Source organism: Lacerta agilis, chromosome 1, assembly GCF_009819535.1.
Source record: "Lacerta agilis isolate rLacAgi1 chromosome 1, rLacAgi1.pri, whole genome shotgun sequence".
Lineage (NCBI taxonomy): Eukaryota > Metazoa > Chordata > Lepidosauria > Squamata > Lacertidae > Lacerta > Lacerta agilis.
In genome coordinates this window covers 117593397-117612194 of record NC_046312.1, presented here as the reverse complement: position 1 = coordinate 117612194, position 18798 = coordinate 117593397, and the positions used below count along the sequence as shown (strand labels likewise).

The following is an 18798-nucleotide window of genomic DNA, read 5'->3' as shown; positions in this document are numbered from 1 at the left end:
GCATGCCAGGCACTCCTGTCTTCCACTGCCTCCCGTAGTTTGGACAAACTCATGTTGGTAGCTTTGAGAACACTGTCCAACCATCTCGTCCTCTGTCGTCCCCTTCTTCTTGTACCCTCATTCTTTCCCAACATCAGGGTCTTTTCCAGGGAGTCTTCTCTTCTCATGAGGTGGCCAAAGTATTGGAGCCTCTGCTTCAGGACCTGTCCTTCCAGTGAGCACTCAGGGCTGATTTCCTTCAGAATGGATAGGGTTGATCTTCTTGCAGTCCATGGGACTCCCAAGAGTCTCCTCCAGCACCATAATTCAAAAGCATCAATTCTTCGGCGATCAGCCTTCTTTACGGTCCAGCTCTCACTTCCATACATCACTACTGGGAAAACCATAGCTTTAACTATACGGCCCTTTGTCAGCAAAATGATGTCTCTGCTTTTCAAGATGCTGCCTAGGTTTGTCATCGCTTTTCTCCCAAGAAGCAGGTGTCTCTTAATTTCATGACTGCTGTCACCATCTGCAGTGATTATGGAGCTCAAGAAAGTAAAATCTCTCACTGCCTCCATTTGGCTAGCAATGCTTTATATATAAGAATCAAGCTGTATCTTTTGATAGGACAGTGGCACTGAAAGCAGCATGCTAAAGAAGACCTTGCAAACCATAAAGCAATACTTACTTCCAGGTAGTTCATGACTTTAAGAGGTCGACACTCATGAACTTCTTTTGCATTACAATCTACCACAGCACTCAGAATTTCTTTCAGATCAGGTATCCCATAGTACGGCAGACAGTTTGCCATTCCTTCTATTTCCAGCTGATTTTCCATAGCTGAAACACCAAATAGTAAATAAATTAATAAACTGATACATGGAGTTACTGAGTGCGTTTTAAATACTGTTTTGATTTACACACCAAAATATTGACATTGAAAACTGTTGTTGCAGCTGCAATCCTAGACACGCTAGGGGCTACGTTTGAGTAAACATGCATAGCACTGTGCTGTAAAGCTGCAATTATAGATCCCCAGAGCTACACATTTCTAATTTGCTTAAAATGAAGAACACAACTTAAAATTTTTCATTATTAGTTACTTGCACAGTGAGGGTGCTTCAGTTTATTCAAATTCAGCTTTGGAAAGTACTGGTTAAATGCTTATTTAACCTTTTGTTAGTATTTCCATGTTTGAAACAACGCTTTAATCTTGACACACACACACACACAATGAAAAATGGTGTTAGAATAATTTCATATGGTCTAACCTAGCTCTCTTCTGTAGAATGCTTGATGACTGTTTTGGAAAACCCCCTCCCAGCATTTGGTCTCTAAAGTCTAATCTGCTAACAACATGGATTTGATTTTTGCTTTATTTATTTGCCAACCTCTCTAATAAAAGAGCCATAGGTTCTCAAGGTAACATAAATCCCATTATGTTCAAAATGGTCCCAATTATCATTTTTTTTAAAACCTAACACATCTACCATATACCGTAAGCCTAAAGCCTGCCAAATCCCAACCACACCTTCAACATTTGACAACTTGCACAGTTCTGCAGTCTAAAATGTGTAAGATACATTTTATCTTTACAAAATTATCTTGCGGATATAAAATATTTTGGAAAGAAGAAGCCCCGTTGCACAAGTCAACACTGCTTGCACTACATTGGTTTATAATCAATCAATCAATAAAACAACAACAACAACGTATTTTTTTTATACCCCGCCCATCTGGCTGGGCGGCTCCCGACATAATAATAATAATAATAATAATAATAATAATAATAATAATAATAATAATAATGTGATCAAACATTAAAAACCTCCCTAATTCTCAAAATGCTCAAGTTCTGAACTTTATTAACCTTCCAGAGCCTGTGCTAAGTTTAGATCACAATTAAACCTTCAATCTCTTAATGCCAGTCCTTTTAAGTGTGTGTGTGTGAGAGAGAGAGAGAGAGAGAAGAGAGAGAGAGAGAGAGAGAGAGAGAGAGAGAGAGAGAATCACATAGGTAAAGGTAAAGGGACCCCTGACCACTAGGTCCAGTCGTATCTGACTCTGAGGTTGGAGCGCTCATCTCACGTTAATGGCCGAGGGAGCCGGCGTACAGCTTCCAGGTCATATGGCCAGCATGACAAAGCCACTTCTGGCGAACCAGAGCAGCGCACGGAAACACCGTTTACCTATTTATCTACTTGCACTTTTGATGTGCTTTCGAACTGCTAGATGGGCAGGAGCTGGGTCCGAGCAACGGGAGTTCACCCCATTGCGGGGATTCGAACCGCCGACCTTCTGATCAGCAAGTCCTAGGCTCTGTGGTTTAATCCACAGTGCAACCCGCGTCCCATGTGAATCACATAGGGTAGAGCAAAAGGATAGTTTTCATAATGGAGAGAATAAAGCTGTTGGGATCCCCACAATTATTTATACTGAGGCTGATACTATCAATAACATATCTGGGGTGAACAGGGAGGTAGTAATCGGGCAACAGAACAACAGGCTTGACCCAATGTACACAACTGCAAAGTGGGACAATCTATACTAATTTATCCAGTGTAGAGCTAAAAAGAGTTCTGGAGGATTATGCAGATTGGGGAAATGGTAGGTGTGGGGAGGAGAATCCCCTCCCCTTCATCGGCACTACTTGGCTACATATTGTAGCTTATAGCTCAAATTGGTAGAGCATGGGACTCTTAATCCCAGGGTCACAGGTTTGAGCCCCACATTGGGAGAAAGATTCCTGCATTGTGGGGGGTTGGACTAGATGACCCTGGCGGCCTCTTCCACCTACAATTCTATGATTCTCTTATTTGGAGCAAAACGTACAATGATCCCCCAAATCTGGACATCTAAGCCATGGGTCGCAGTTTTGTTTTTCTCATGCGCTGGCAGGGGAGCAAAGTAATCTGGATCAGTGTGTAAGTAGTAAACCCTGAATTATATGCTGCAATCTCATCCTCCAATCGGCACTTCTAAGAGGGTAGCAGTCAGGAGACATCCCTGTCCGCTGGCTTCCACTATCGGAAAGTCTCCAGCTACAGATGAGTGAAGTGGAGGCAACCCTACTTGTGCTGGATTACCCCAAAACAGAGTATTATGGGAGTGGGGGAGATGATGGGCGTTGGGTCACCCACTGATCTGTCTGGAGCTGGCACAGCAAAAAACAAACAAGAAAGAACCGCTTTTCCACCTTACAGCTTCCTGATCAGGAGGAAGGACTCTACAATTATTAAAGCTGTAATCCTATACCCACTTACCTGGCAGTAAGACAAACTGAACTTAATAGGTTTTGCTTTTGAGCAGGCATTGTTATTTTTTATTATTGTTATATAGCATTTAAGAAAACTGCATATACGTTAACATAATTTCCCCCTTTGGAGTGGGACAAGCGGCGGTAGATAAATTGTGCTCTATACCGTGCCCTGTTTTTCTGGGTATTACGTAATCTTGGCACCCAAAAACAGATTCCACTCCCCAGAAGTACAAAAGAGTATTGATCAGAAACTATAAGCTTTGATGCAGGGCTAGACATTTGGGAAGTCAAGCTAAAGAGTTTTAAATCAAACACAATTAGTGTTTCTACAGCAACACATTTGGTTGGGATTACAGAATATGCTAACTGGAGACTCATTTATATACTGAATTTAAAATCGACCTGCACCCACCAGACTTGTGGATGGTTAAGAAAGGAAAACACTCTTCTTGGAGGGAATTGGTTTTTCATCAAGACGCTGTTCCAAGGTTCTATCTCCCTCCCCTCACCCCTTTCTTTTTAAAGACCTATCCTTTGAGATGCCCATATGTTACGGCAGATCTGTCAGCAGTCCTCTACATATGAGGCTGAGGCCATAGCGTTTCTCAAAACTCACAGCAAATCTTTGCTTGGACGTAGCAAATTACAAACTCGGCATCTTATTGCAATTAAAGCTCACTTCCCCACAATACTTGGTCAGAATAGACATTTATTAGAAACCTACTGACCGAAACATCTTATTTGTACTTTAGCTGTTAAAACAATGAGAGGCTGTTAAAACATGAGTGGCTAATCTGAGGCACAAGCAGAAGGTCTTCAGCACACCTGGAGTAAGTGCAGGAGAGCCCAAAGGCCTGGCTGTGACAATGTCCGGCCTGCACTCTGGACAATGCCACTCTTTCACCAGTTTAGCAATCTAGGCAAAACCACACTAAGATGAGGGGAACTGAATATTATTGTACAGCAGTGAGGGTAAAAGCAGTTCAATAGTGGAACGGGCTGTCATGGAAGGTGGTGGTCTCTCCTTCATTTGAGATTTTTAAGCAGAGGTTGGATGGCTATCTGTCCTGGGTGCTCTAGTTGAGATACCTGCATAGCAGGAGGTTGGGTTAGATCAGGCATGGCCAAACTTGGCCCTCTAGCTGTTTTGGGACTACAACTCCCAGCATCCTTAGCTAACAGGACCAGTGGTCAGGGATGGTGCAAATTATAGTCCCAAAACAGCTGGAGGGCCAAGTTTGGATATGCCTGGGTTAGATGAACCTTGGGGTACCTTCAAACTCTACAATTCTATGAGTGGTACAATCCATTTCTTGATTTTGTGAGGTAAGCAATACCTGTATACCTGAAGGATCGTCTCCATGCCCTTCATTCAGCCTGGACACTGAGGTCCAACTCCGAGGGCCTCCTGGCGGTTCCCTCACTGTGAGAAGTGAACTTGGCGGGAACCAGGCAGAGGGCCTTCTCGATAGTGGCGCCCTCCCTGTGGAATGTCCTCCCATCAGATGTCAAGAAGATTAAAAAAAAAAACAACTACACAACTTTTAGAACACACCTGAAGACAGCCCTGAATCAAGAAGTTTTTAATGTTTTATTATGTGTTGAAAGCTACCCAGAGTGGCTGGGGTATTTATTATTATTATTATTATTATTATTATTATTATTATTATTATTATTATTATTAAACCTTGAAATGTGTAAACAAACAGAAATTACTTTTATTCACAAGCAAGGAAGTTTTTACACAGGAAACTAATCACACATGGCCTACGTGGGCCTTACTTATTAGGGACTAGCAAAATATGTCAACACATCTGTACCGTTGGGAACGTAACATTATACTCTCTGAACATCTAAATGAGTGCATGAATTATGTGCTAAGCTCGGGTGTGCCGCATGTCTCCTTCATACTGGATGACACCTTCTTTTCTCCCTATTCTCTAATCCGCAGGATTACAGAGATGAATTTAAAAGGAGGCCAGCAAAATTTCATGGAAAATGAGGGTTGTAGTCAATGATAGTACTTTTCAGAGTACAACCACTGGAATTAATGGTCTTAAATTAGTCACACATTAATTTCAATGGGTCTACTCTGTGTAGGACTAGTAAAGGATACAACCCTGAGAAATTAAAAATGATTCTGAGTGAATGAAGATGAGCAGTGCAAGGGTTGCTGGTCACACAAGATACCTGCTGATTTATTTCTAGAAGTGCTTGCAAACATTTGAAGACCTGCATAATCCAATCAGTATTAAGTACAGTGGTGCCCCGCTAGACGAATGCCTCGCTAGACGAACGGCATTCGTCTTAGCGGAAGCTGCCCCGCAAGACGAAAAAGTCTATGGGGCTGCTTCGCAAGACGAAAAATTTTCGTCTTTTTTTTCCGTTTAGCGGAGCGCGGCTGTCATTGCTGCTTCGCTAGACAAAAAAAACGCAATACGAAAAAATTCGTAGAACGAATTATTTTCATCTTGCGGGGCACCACTGTACTTAAAATCAGTGCTTTTTCTCAGCCAGAGCGTAGTTCCAGCACCCCTCAAATGGGTGCCATTGCAGGCCAGCACTCCCCCTGCCTGCTTCTTGAATTTATGTACTTCAGAGAAGCCCAAAATGAGCATTTCAAGTCAAAATGGAAGCTGGCTGCCGTGTGAGTCTACACTATTTTTTTAAATCTATGATTTGACCTAGCTACGAGCTGCTTGTGAGCTGTGATTGGTCAAGCTATGAGGCGGCACAAATTTGTATTTCCTTTTCAAGAGAGAGAGAGAGAGAGTCCATTCTTCCTCTTTAAAATTGGGCTCAGGGCAGAACTTTTGTGGTATGAAAAGTTACAGGATTTTCGCCGGAAGCAACAAGACATTCACCGATTGCAAACGAAGGAGTACGACAAGCCCAAAACTTCTGCAGGCACAACTGGTTGCATATAACCTGCTCAACTACATTATGAGCAAAAAATCTAATGAATGCTCAATAAAAGGGAAGTCCGGAGGGGCCCATAGTGAATAATAGAGATTGTTTTTTTTCTAGACACAAATATTGCTTTTGCTATACAGTACTATGAAAAAGAGGCAAGCAAGTAATGAGAACTACAGGTGCTATATTAAATAAAAAATATGAAGCCACATCATACCTGGCGTTATCTTTATCTTAAATCCGTTTGCTGTAAGTCTTGTATCCGACAAGTAGGATGACCCATCAAATCTTATGCTTTCCTTGGGCATATTGCAAAGAACTTCTTTATAACGCGAGTCACTAAAAAGACTGAAAATCAATCATTAATCACTTTTATATGAGACAGAATTAAATTTTAATAGTGTAACACAATCAAAGCACACGTGTCAATGAGATTTTACAACTGCTTAATTTCTGAGGATGCCAGCTTAGACAGCAACTACAAACACACGTACACTGTTAGAATACATCTTCCCAGCTATCCATTGTCTTGTGTTACCCCACAAGGAGAAAGCCACAGTAGTCGCTGTCCATTTTATATCATTGCAGTTGCAATCTTAATTTTTCTAGTTAAGTGATGTAGGGAAAACCATTGAGATACTTTTATTTTTGCCAACTGCAGCACGTGTGTGGCTTTTCCATTGGGATCACAGCTGAGGAGAGAGGGGCAAAAGCTCCTTTCCCCGCATGCAGAAATCCTGCTAGAAATCACCCCCTAATACAGTGGTACCTCAGGTTACATACACTTCAGGTTACAGACTCCGCTAACCCAGAAATAACGCTTCAGGTTAAGAACTTTGCTTCAGGATAAGACCAGAAATTGTGCTCTGGCGGCGCAGCGGCAGCGGGAGGCCCCATTAGCTAAAGTGGTGCTTCAGGTTAAGAACAGTTTCAGGTTAAGAACGGACCTCCGGAACGAATTAAGTTCTTAACCCGAGGTACCACTGTATTAAAGATATTTAAATGCCATCACATGTAGTTGGGCCGAAGAGCAAAGGCCCACAGGAACAAAAGAAGTAATTGCACAGTTCTTTTCTCTCTGGCATGCACTGTTTCCTGCTCTTTCCCCTCTCAATTTAAAGCCAGAACAGACAATGCCAGAGAAAGCAAGGAAAGCGAAGACTTCCTTGTTCCCTCTACTCAGTCGAAACATTATGGCGACCAGGCAACAGCAACCCTTTCCTTGGAGAAAGCACAGCACAGCTAAAAGGAGGTGATTCACAAAATGGCGGCCATGTTGATGACATCATATTTCATACCCCCGCCACTGATCATAGAATCATAGAGTTGGAAGAGACCACAAGGGCCATCCAGTCCAACCCCATATTTACTAAGACTGCCATATTTTGTTTATATAGGTAGTAGGCTTTCAAAATATCACCAGGGCGCTTTTGGGACTCAAGCGTAAATACAATCTGGTCTAGCTCAACTCTCAACTGAATTTGTTTGATACTGGAATATAATTATACCTCAATGCATACAACAATCATGGGGCCAATTCAGCTGTAATGTCAAGCATTAATGCCCAGTACCCTGATCAGGCTGGCAGTGTAGAAGCTGGTGAGCAGGCCTGAGGTGCATTTTGAGCTTAATAAAACCATGGTTAGGGAAGCTTGGAATATAATGTCCAAAACAGGCCACAGGGACATTTAGAACAAGCAAAATGAAGCTGGAGATCTTAGGATCTCTGTTAAGACTGTAACTATAGAAGCTGGGTCTATACTGAATTTGGGAGGGAATGCAGGAAGATGGAATCACTTAAAAAAACAAAACAAAACCAATCATTTGCTTGTGGTCCTTTGTATGATCTGCTTTTGAAATGGCTTTCGCCTTACCTATCAGTTAATATAATCGGGTTGTCCAGTTTCTGTATAGGAAGTTTATGGTTTTCAAGCAGTTTTTTAAACAGAAGGGCTTCTTCTACTCTGTACGGATTCAACATCATTATCTTTTTCTCAGAGGCAATTATCCACGCATCAGGAAAATTCGGCAGACGAATTAGGCAAGGGTCATCCTTAACAGGCTCTTTCTGTTTAAGCACATGAAGTTTATGTCTGAATGAATCCACAGAGAAGGGCACTTGAACAATTTTTATTGCTTTGCAACTATTTGGTTTCTCCTCCATTTGAGACTGAAATAGTTTATCAAGTTTCTGCTGATTAATTAGACAGTCTTTAAGTTTGGACTTATGTTTTCTCTCTCTTTCTCTCGTTGATCTTTGTATACTTTGATCTGCAGCTTTTCTGCTCTGCTTGTTGTATCGCTCCAAGTCTCTTTCAGCCTTTTCTTCATATCTTAACAAAGAGGGGAAGAAGGGGGTAATATGAAAAACTAGCAATGGTTCAGTCAGAGTCATTATATATCCACCTATAAAATATGTTTTCTCTCAAAATTAATTGTTGGAAGAAAAATAAATGTAATTCTCCCATGCTATTTTATCATCTTAGTTAATTATCTTGTATCTTATAAGTACCCCAACGTTCAGTAGCAAGTCCTGTTTGTAGTAGTGCTTATCAACACATTACCTTACAGATCTTATGTTTGTATCATTTACTGCTACTAATCTGGTAAGTATTAATGCCAAATGCAAAATATGATATACAAACTATATACACTGTATACAGGATTATGGGAATTTATGAGCTGTACAGGCATTAAGCTGTTTCATACAGATTGGCCAATACGTTTAATGGAAAACCAGGGGGCGAAGGCAGCAACATCTAAGTTTATAAATCAGCAAGCAGTAGATAATTAGAATTAAATTATCTATGCAAGATGTTACAATTATCAAGCCAAAAGCATTTCCCATTCTGGTTTTGAAATTAATATGGATAAAACTTGTTTTTGAACATGAGTCACAAACAGGATGGAAACTACTGCCCAGTGTTAGTGAGCAGATGTGAAGTTTGCAAACTTACTTCTTTTTCTCTTCTTCGTTCAGTGTTTCCCACATTTCTTCCAATTTCAGCATTAGTCCTTCCATGCTCACTTTGGTATTTTCAGCTAACAATCCTGGGCGATGGTCTTGAGTAAAAATGTCAAATGCTGACATGGCTTTCTTTATTATCCGATTTTTTATTATGTCGTAGGCTGTAATCTGTCCCAGTTTATCATTTACCACATTTGTTTTCTTCAGACTTTGAATGCTACTTCCCTCTTGAAATGTTTGTTGGCCATCATCATTTCTTCTCTCTTGAGGCCTTGCACGTTCCATTTCAGGAATCAAAATCCGAACAGGTTCAATGTTCTCTCCTCTGGTATTCTTAAATGCACTCCCAAAACTCCATTTATCAGCAGTTACTTGAGAATAATCTTTTAGGGTTGTGGTCCTCTCTATTGCTTCCTGGAAATGGTCATTTCTCAAATCATCATCATGAAGGTCATTTTTAGAATTTGTGTCCATTAAGGGATTGCCATCTAGGTTAAATATTACCTTAGACTTATTCTGTTGGTGCTCACACAAAAATCTATCAGGCACAGCTGTCCTGCAGCCAGATAGTTCATTTTTGGTAGAAAATCCTACAGTTGAATTTTTATCCAACATTTGATTCTCCAAGCAAACCTCTGTGGTTTTTTCCGTTCCACCATTTTGTGCATTACTAAATGAAACCAATTTAGTGCGTGCATGCGGATCAATGTTCCTGGGTTCAACTTCATTTAGAGACACATTCATTTGTTCTGCTTCATTAACAAAGATGTCTCCTGAAGTAGCACCTGACGAATCAGTTTCACAAGAAGCAGTCCCAGGTAGAGGCCCATAGACTGAGGTCAAGACATTTTCAACAGCAAGACAGACAGACTCCTAAAGCAGAAAAATGGTTAGTACTGTATTGTGATAAATAACTTATGCTTGCTAACTACAGCATATTTAAGACAATTGAAAATGGATTCTGCTCAGCTTATTTTTAAACCTAAAGTTATGCATAGAACCATTATTATTTTTTAAAAAATCTAAACACATTTTTAACTGTAATTGTAGCAAAACAACATTATTAGACTACTCATTTATATATAAATGGAAACGCTGTACCTTATTATGCAGAAAAACCTGAGATTTATCTGGTGTTAAATTGACATCCACAGCAGATGGAGGAACAGCAATGTTGATAAAGAAAGCAGGGTGTGAACGATTAGAATCTTTGTGTGACTTCATGTTATAGTATTGTTGAACCAGCTAAAACCAAAAAGAATAGCATTTAAAATGTACTTTCCAATTAGAGATGAATGCAATACAAGACTTTAATATGATATATACTTATCTTCCATGTGTGCAAGTAGCAACATTTTATGTGCATGCAGAGCATGAATTTTTCTATAACATCTTGCGGAGGAGTCCCCCTTTAATAGGAAGGAATCAGCTTTCAAAGAGTTGTGAAATTTTTGTAAAAAACCTTGCTACCAGAAAAGTTGAAATGTTACCATAACACAACGGTATTGACCTACAATTTTTCATTAAACATTGTAAATGGATGTGAGAGTCAATAACATTGGCTCATTACTATTCTACACTTACAAGAGTTAACTAATGCACTAATTAATCGTTCATTAGTAGTCTGTGAGAACAAACTACATTAAGAAAGATTGCATCTCTCTCAATTTTAAGATACAGTGGTACCATGGTTCTCAAATGTCTTGGTACTCAAACGCCTTGGTTCCCAAACACCAAAAACCCAGAAGTAAGTGTTACGGTTTTCGAACATTTTTCGAAAGCCGAATGTCCAATGTGGCTGTCGGTTATTGTTTCCGGGGCGCCTGTACCAATCAGAAGCTGCGCCTTGGTTTTCAAACATTTCGGAAGTCAAACATACTTCCGGAATAGATTAAGTTTGGAGCTTTTATTTTTGCTATTTATTCTGCGTTTTTGTTTTTGAGACTGTGTTAATTTGTTTTTGTGACTGTGGAACCCAGTTCAGCTACTGATAGATTGTGTGACTGTGGAAATTACTTTCTATGGGAAAGCGCGCCTTGGTTTTGGAACGCTTTGGTTTTGGAACGGACTTCTGAAACGGATTAAGTGTGAGAACCAAGGTACCACTGTATATAGAAGGGGGGGGGGAATCATCGCAAGGGTCAAAAGAGCCATGCAACTAATTACACAAACTCTATTAAACTCTGAAACTGAACAGAATTTCAAATGATGTGGCCTGCTGGTTTGCTTCACAAAATTAAAACCCTGATGGTGCACCCTAACCACTGTGTACAGCTAATGTAGCTCTTTGGAACCGGGCAAATATTTTATAATCTGCTAAAACAAGGAGCTGAGAAAAACAGTACCTTTAGAATTTCCTTCTGATGCACTGGTCGATTGTTTACAAAGATGAAGCTCCTTTCTGTACTTGAATGACTTGTCAAACAACCATCTGAGCTGGGCTTTGGAAGAAAGCCGCTGAGAAACACCTAGAATTGCAATTAAACTGGCCATTAAAAACCACTGGTTCCCATGACAACCGGTTCACAAAAACTAGAAGGTTCAGATCAGAAAGAAGAAATGACTGCAGATTTTCATGGCATTTAGAAGTCTCCTACTTCTCTTTTCTTGAAATTAAATCGAGGCAGAGGACGATGAATGAGACCAAGAGTTAGTGTGAGGCTGTTGACAGAGCACTAAATTTGGATGTTGAAAAGACAAGTTCAAATCTCATCCCGGTTTGAAGGTCACTGGGTAACCCTAGATGCCGTTCATAACCTCACCAGGTGGTTCTCACTCCCCTGGTCAGCACTTACCATACACTGAAGTTAGCCATGAATTCATCTCCAACTGAGATTTAATTCTGAACTAGGAGAGATTTCTGGAGTTAAGCCTGAATTTGAAGAGCTGCTGGAGGCTTAAAGCCCCCACAGTAGATCTTCTTGTCCTAAGGGCCTTCTACAGAAATGTTATTTGCCCACCCCACCCCCCAAGCAATTTTTTCGCTGCTCTGCCTAATGGGGCGTTTTGAAGAACAGCCCTGTTGAGGTAATTCAGGACACAAATCCAAGTTCTTCTCAACTGAGGAAGGGACTCAGATAATTTCCAAGTTAATCTGAGGCAGGTGAGAGAGATCTCACCCACCTCCACTAATGTTAAAAAGAAGCAATGAAGAAACCTCAAAAGATACAGAGCAAATCAACCACAAGCCAATCAGAATCTCAAAAGCACTGTATGAGCAGCACTTAAGTATTTTTACATCCTTTCTATAGGAATAATATCTTTACCACACTCCTAATTACAGTTACTTGGAAAGTAGCCATATTGATTTCATGTGAATGTAAAGTGGTACCTCGGTTTTCGAACGTAATCCGTTCTGGAAGTCCATTCGAGATCTGAAACATTCGAAAACCAAAAACCTAATAGCCAGCAGCTAGGCGTTGGGATCTTGCGCTCAGCGGAAGCTGCGTGGCATGTTCGACTTCTGAGGCGCGTTCGAAAACCGAAGCGTTTACTTCCAGGTTTATGGCGTTCGAAAACAGAAATGTCTGTCAATGGAGACGTTCGAAAACTGAGGTACCCCTGTACCGTCATGGAAATCTAGCTAGGATTATAGCCTAAGGCAGCCCTGTTCATCTGAAGGCAGCCCTGTTCAGGGAAGTTTTTAATCTGTGGCATTTTAATGTATCCTAGTATCTGTTGGAGGCTGCCCAGAGTGGCTGGGGAAATCCAGCCAGATGGGCAGGGTACAAATAAATTATTATTATTATTATTATTATTATTAGGAGTGTGAACTTCGTTCCCCTTTTATGTGATGCTAGAAATTCACTGTGTGAACCAGTGACAAACAGGTAAACTCCGAAGCCATTCCTATGATATACCCATTGATGATCCAAGCATAAAAAGTGCTTTAGATATTGTAAGGACGTTCAGTGGTTGCTCATGAGAAAGCAGGCTAACGCAGAACTTCTAAAAGCTAAGTTCTTTATTGTGCAGATATTTACAGTGGAGCAAAAGTTCAAACGCCCATCTCATGCCTCCGCAGAGTCCGGGAATGAACCCTTCCGGTTCTTTGTCCAGCAAAAGAGGCGTGGGATTCTGAACCCCCGCCTCCCTCTTCCACGTCTTTCCTGTCTGCGAACTCGGGGCACGGGAACCTGTCCCTGTTCCCCACTTCCCCCTTGGTGCTCAGGCTCTGCGATCCCTTCACAGCCCCTGCGCCGACTTCCTGCTTCCAACTCCCCCTCCCCAATGAAGGAATGGTCGCTTCCTGCTGAGGAGGGGGATGACGAACTGGTGAACAGAGGGGGTGGTTCCCTGTACTGCAAGCTCTCCTGGGATACTACCTGCCTTGGGGAGGGGGGTTTCCTGACAGATATAAACTACACCTTACTGAGAAAAAAATTTCAGTGTGTTTTTTGTTGTCAAAACAAAACATGTGCAGATGGAAAGGAATGGAATTTAACACAATAGCCACCCGAAATATAAGCATGGTGCTCGATTTTATATCCTTATTTAAAAAGTGAAGAACTCGTGCTGGTTGGACTGATGAAATAACAGGTGGGGAAAACATATAGATAATTAGAAACTTACCTCAGGATCTTCACTATGGTGTTGAAAAGGTACCATGCCGCTCATAACGGCAGTTCCCACTACTGCCATGAAAGCCATTTTGTGATCGGATACCCTGGTCTTCTGCCACATAACTGTCTGAAACAATATGGCATGGACTTAGTGTCAAAATTTTGACATTAGGTTTAGATTTATTCAACAGGGACATGACATGATCACAGATATTTGTGCGCAACACTACACTTGAAACAGTGCGTTTAACATTCTGTTCCTAGACACCAATGTGAACCCATTATTTTCTTATGATTTAGTATCTAATACAGAACACTTTCTTTCCTCTTTTGTACACAATGAGCTATGCTGAAGCAACTGGGCTGTCTATCTGAATGCAGGGGGCATGACTTGCTGAGCTATCTGCCTTCCAGATCGGGGATTTGGGCTTTATTTTTAACCACTGAGGAATATGAAAATGCAGGATTCTACCGCTGATATCGGCTTCTTCACTCACAAATCCCAACAACGCAATTAACAGACTTAAGGGAAAGTTGCAAAACGGGTTAATAAATAGGCTCACTGGTGCAGATGGGATACATGTACCTGTATGTATGTATGTATGTATGTATGTATGTATGTATAAAGGAAGTTATTGGTTATCTTTATAAAACCTTTCCCCCAAAAGTGTAAAATAACTAAAGCAGCAATTAGCAAAGACGCAGGCGCATTGAGAATCCATTCTTCCTCTAAGTGTTCGTTATAATCCTAGGGAAGTGGGTGGTGCTGTGGTCTAAACCACAGAACATCTTGGGCTTGCCGATCAGAAGGCCGGTGGTTCAAATCCCCGCAACGGGGTGAGCTCCCGTTGCTCTGTCCCAGCTCCTGCCAACCTAGCAGTTCGAAAGCACGCCACTGCAAGTAGATAAATAGGTACCACTGTGGCCGGAAGGTAAACAGCGTTTCTGCACGGTGTTCCGCTGCGCCAGAAGCGGTTTAGTCATGCTGGCCACATGACCCAGAAAGCTGTCTGTGGACAAACGCCAGCTCCCTCAGCCTGAAAGCGAGATGAGCGCCGCAACCCCATAGTCACTTTTGACTGGATTTAACCGTCCAGGGATCCATTACCTTTTACCTTTACCTCATTATAATCCTGTTCAAAATAGGCACTTTTCATCAAACTTTAAAATGCTCAATTAACCTACCGCTGCAGAGAGAACAGAAAACGGCTTTTATGCACATCCTCAAAAGGCTGCTTAATGCAGTATGTTCCATTCACAGCAGTAGTTATTAGCTATGGCTCTGCACTTGTACCAACACTAAGAGATGGGCAGGAAAATTACACCCGGATTCAGGAGAAACACAACCATATTATGTTCAGGGTCCCACAAATTCAATGGGTTTGGCAATAGTTGCATCCACGGAGTCTAGTGGATCTGATCAATCCAAGCAGGTTGCTCAGTTTTCCTGCATGCAGCACCGTCTAGAATATACACGAAGGACAAACTTCAGGTTCTGTTATTCCCCCCCCCCCATGCAATGGAATCTAAAAGCTGACTTCAGTATGCAAATGCAGTACTTCACATAGAATCACAGAATTGTAGAGTTGGAAGGGAACTACAACATGGGGCCAAAATCCACAACCCTGAGATTAAAAGTCTATGTTCTACAGACTGCAGAGTCTATTTCCCAGACCTACATTCCCTGTAATGTGACTACAAACAGTGCCTAAGAAATCAACCAGAGACATGAACACTATTGCCCCCAAAATTGTGGAATTGTTGTTTGTAGAGACACTTACAATAGTTTTACACTATTATGATTGCGTCTTGTTTCTTCCAACAAAGCAGTTTTTCAAATAGCATTTTAAATAAGAGATTGGCTATGTTTGCAAGGCATTGTTTTCACTTGTTTTGTCAAAATACTAACATTTAAAGCAAATGATTACATCTAGACCAAGATGCTTTCGACACAACTGATATAAACATCACGGTGCTTATTTTAGCTTCTATCAATGTGACGCCGCAGATATAAATCTTAGTTGCTGATTAATGCAAGGATGTTATTACATTGCTTGACCTGCTGAATGTCTGATATACATAACTCTTCAAAAGATCAGTTAAAAAAAGTTTTAAGAGAGCTCTGGAACATGAGAACTTACTAAATGCAAAGTTTGTAAAAGCAGGTAACAGCTAATCACCGGAGGAATTTCTTATTTACTTTTTCTTAGGAACTGGAATTGGTAGGGGGAACGGCCAAAACTAATTTAAAAAAATATATATCAAATGCACCAAGCCGCAAAAGACTTGTCAACTTTTACATTTCTTTACTTCTGAAAGCAACTTGATTTCCCAAGCGAGCTTCCTTGCACTACTTTATAATCTTGATTATATTCCGAAATGTTGCTATAAATATATCACACACCCCCATGTATTTTCTAGGTCACATAAACCTGGGGCCTAGGATGAGCCAAGAAAGAATATGACTCTGGGCAGTATGATGACACTGCGAAAGTACCCTATCAAAATATATTATTACATACAGACCATCTTAGGTTTTGACAGAGCTGGCCAAATATATCTTGACTCCTCTCTGTTTCATTGAAGAGTACTGCATGAATCGAAAGACTACAAAGTCTTCGACATCGCTTTTGCCCAGATCTGTTCTATGTGGGGTGCTGGGGAACCAGCCCACCTTTCACAGAATAAATGCCTGCTAAACCTATTCGAATGATACTGCTTCCTATGGGCTGCCACTGCGATAATTTGCTTTAAAAAAAAATATACACAGATAGAGTGACAAGTGATTCCAGAGCTGGTGAACTCCCATGATCGATTATGCAAACCAGCGATGTTCCGTTTTCAAACTGTTCCCTCCACCCCTTGATAACTTCTGCTGTTTCAAAGTGTATTTTTAAGCTGCCAATTAGTTAACAGCATAAACTGTTTTGAACTGGTTTGACATATCAAGAGTTATTTGTCTGTCCCTTTTCAACCCAGAAGAGAATAACCTAAGTATATTTTGTAGGCACTGCACTTTTTCCTTCCAGGATTAAGGAGACTAAAATAATAACAAGAGAGGAGATAAAGAAACAGTATATTTACAAGCAGGGCAAAAAAAAGAGAGAAACATTTGCCACCTAGGACAACTGTGCGCTGGCGGAATTCAGTTTTAGACCCTTAAGCAGATGCAAACTTTGTTAAAACAAAATATTAGAAATGCGCATGGAAGTTCCTGTCAAAACAGACACAACTTCACACTTGTGAAAAGGAGGGTGTCTTGTGGCGATTGAACTATTTTTATGCAGATGCTTATTTCTCATAGGATGTAGAGTTGGAAATGACCCCAAGAGTCACCTAGTCCAGCCCTCTGCAATGCAAGAATCACAGCTAAGGAATCCCTGACAGATGGTTATCCTACGTTTGCTTAAAAACTTTCAAGGAAGGAGAGTCCAAGGTAGACCATTCCACTGTTTTAACAGCTCTTTGCTGTCAGAAAGTTCTTTCTAATGTTTAGTCAGAAGAATCTCATTTCTTGTACTTTGAATCCATTGGTCCAGGTCCTACTCTCTGGAACAGTAGAAAACAAGCTTGCTCCATCGTCCATGTAGGAGCCCTTCAGTTACAGCGATGTGTGCCCCCCCCCCTTTCGTCGTGTCGGCAGGGGCAGGGGAGGCAGCGGAGCAGATGCTGCTGGATCCTCCCCGCAGCCTCCGTTCGCAAAAACAAGCCTGTTTTTGCGAAAGGAGGTGCGGGGAGGATCCAGCAACATCTCCGCTGCCGCTACAGCGGAGAAGCTGCTGCTCGCTCGTCCCGCCACCCACCCCCCAACAAAACCTACTTTAGCGGGAGGCGGGGGGTGATGGAGGAGGAGCAAGCAGCACCTCCTCCGCTGCCCGCCTCTCGCGAAAGCCTGTTTTTTTGCGAGTGGCGGGCAGCGGAGGAGATGCTCTTCGCTCCATAAGACGCACCAACATTTCCCCTTACTTTTTAGGAGGGAAAAAGTGTGCCTTATACGGTACTTCGTCCTGTAGGCCCATTACGCAAATGCAAAAATTTGCATGAGCACTGAACCCTCCTCAGCCTGCAAGGTGTTCCAGTGTAAAAATATCTCCACACATTTATGTGCGTGAGGGGAAAACCATCGTTTCTAGCCAAGGTAGGCAGCTTCAGGGCCCAGTTCTGGCCTATGGGCTGCCAGATGGCCTCCCCTGTTTTAAAGAGCCTAACTTTAGAATCCTGTGTTAAAAAGTTACAAGCAGATGCAGCCATGTGTAGTACTGAAAGCTAATGCCGGGTGAAAAATAATACCTCCATCAGGAGTTTGCTTGGTCCTACAGAAGCACTGCAAGTACTTGTAAATTCCAGAGATAAGGAATTCTGCACCCTCAATTAACAAGCAGTGGTTGCTTAAAAAAAATTATTTGTTGTTTACCTGAATGGTGCTCAATTATAAATCTCAGCTCACTGAAGAGTACATTATTAACCAGGTGAGTCACATTTTATTCTTTATGGACACCTCCTCAGCATCACCCACACTCTCCTGCAGGCCCTGGGAAGATCTGTTTTCTATTAGATTTCCCCACTGTCAGTCTTAAGAGCAAATTCTGTCAACATTGTCATACTCAAATTTCTCCTTGCTCATCTAAACCTTTCCTCTCAAAGGGGGAGGTATTCTGGGGGAGCAGGTGACGGAGAAGCCTTTGGCAGGGTAGCTAGCTACTGAAAGAGACTGCCAAAAAATCTGAAAATGCACTGAGCCTCCAGACGGCTAGCTCTTCCCTCTAGCGAACCCCAACCATACAAATCTTAGCAAGGAAACTATGATTCCCTTGTTCCACTGTGTATGAAACAGATTGAAAAACACGACATGAAAAAGGTTTCCCTCCACAAGTCCACTTGTTTGAGTTGGCTAAATACATTTTTTATTTTGAACAGTGAAGTATCTTAAAGGACTAACAGTCTTCCTGTGGCATTAGCTTTCATGGACTAAAGACCCCCCTCCTCGGATGCACAAAGAGTTTTGCTTAGTTAGCAGATAATATATTAAATAATGCACCTATGGGCTTACAGCAGGGAATTGTAAACAAGTCACAAAATGCAAGAGGCACAGTCTGACAAGCCTATGCAAGCAT

General features: G+C 41.5%; 1 protein-coding gene across 3 annotated transcripts in view; it reads right to left on the bottom strand.

The window, feature by feature from the left end:
- PMS1 (PMS1 homolog 1, mismatch repair system component) overlaps positions 1-18798 on the bottom strand; it is a 44937-nt gene that overhangs the window by 3801 nt on the left and 22338 nt on the right. For 2 of the 3 annotated variants that reach the window (XM_033168660.1, XM_033168666.1), the window contains exons 6-12: positions 13695-13811; positions 11468-11590; positions 10224-10367; positions 9112-9995; positions 8029-8487; positions 6372-6502; positions 671-822 (exon numbers count right to left, since the gene is read on the bottom strand). In XM_033168660.1, coding sequence (XP_033024551.1) covers positions 671-822; positions 6372-6502; positions 8029-8487; positions 9112-9995; positions 10224-10367; positions 11468-11590; positions 13695-13811 — 2010 coding nt within the window. The remainder of the gene's footprint in view (positions 1-670; positions 823-6371; positions 6503-8028; positions 8488-9111; positions 9996-10223; positions 10368-11467; positions 11591-13694; positions 13812-18798) is intronic. The other variant, XM_033168673.1, reaches the window with a different exon arrangement.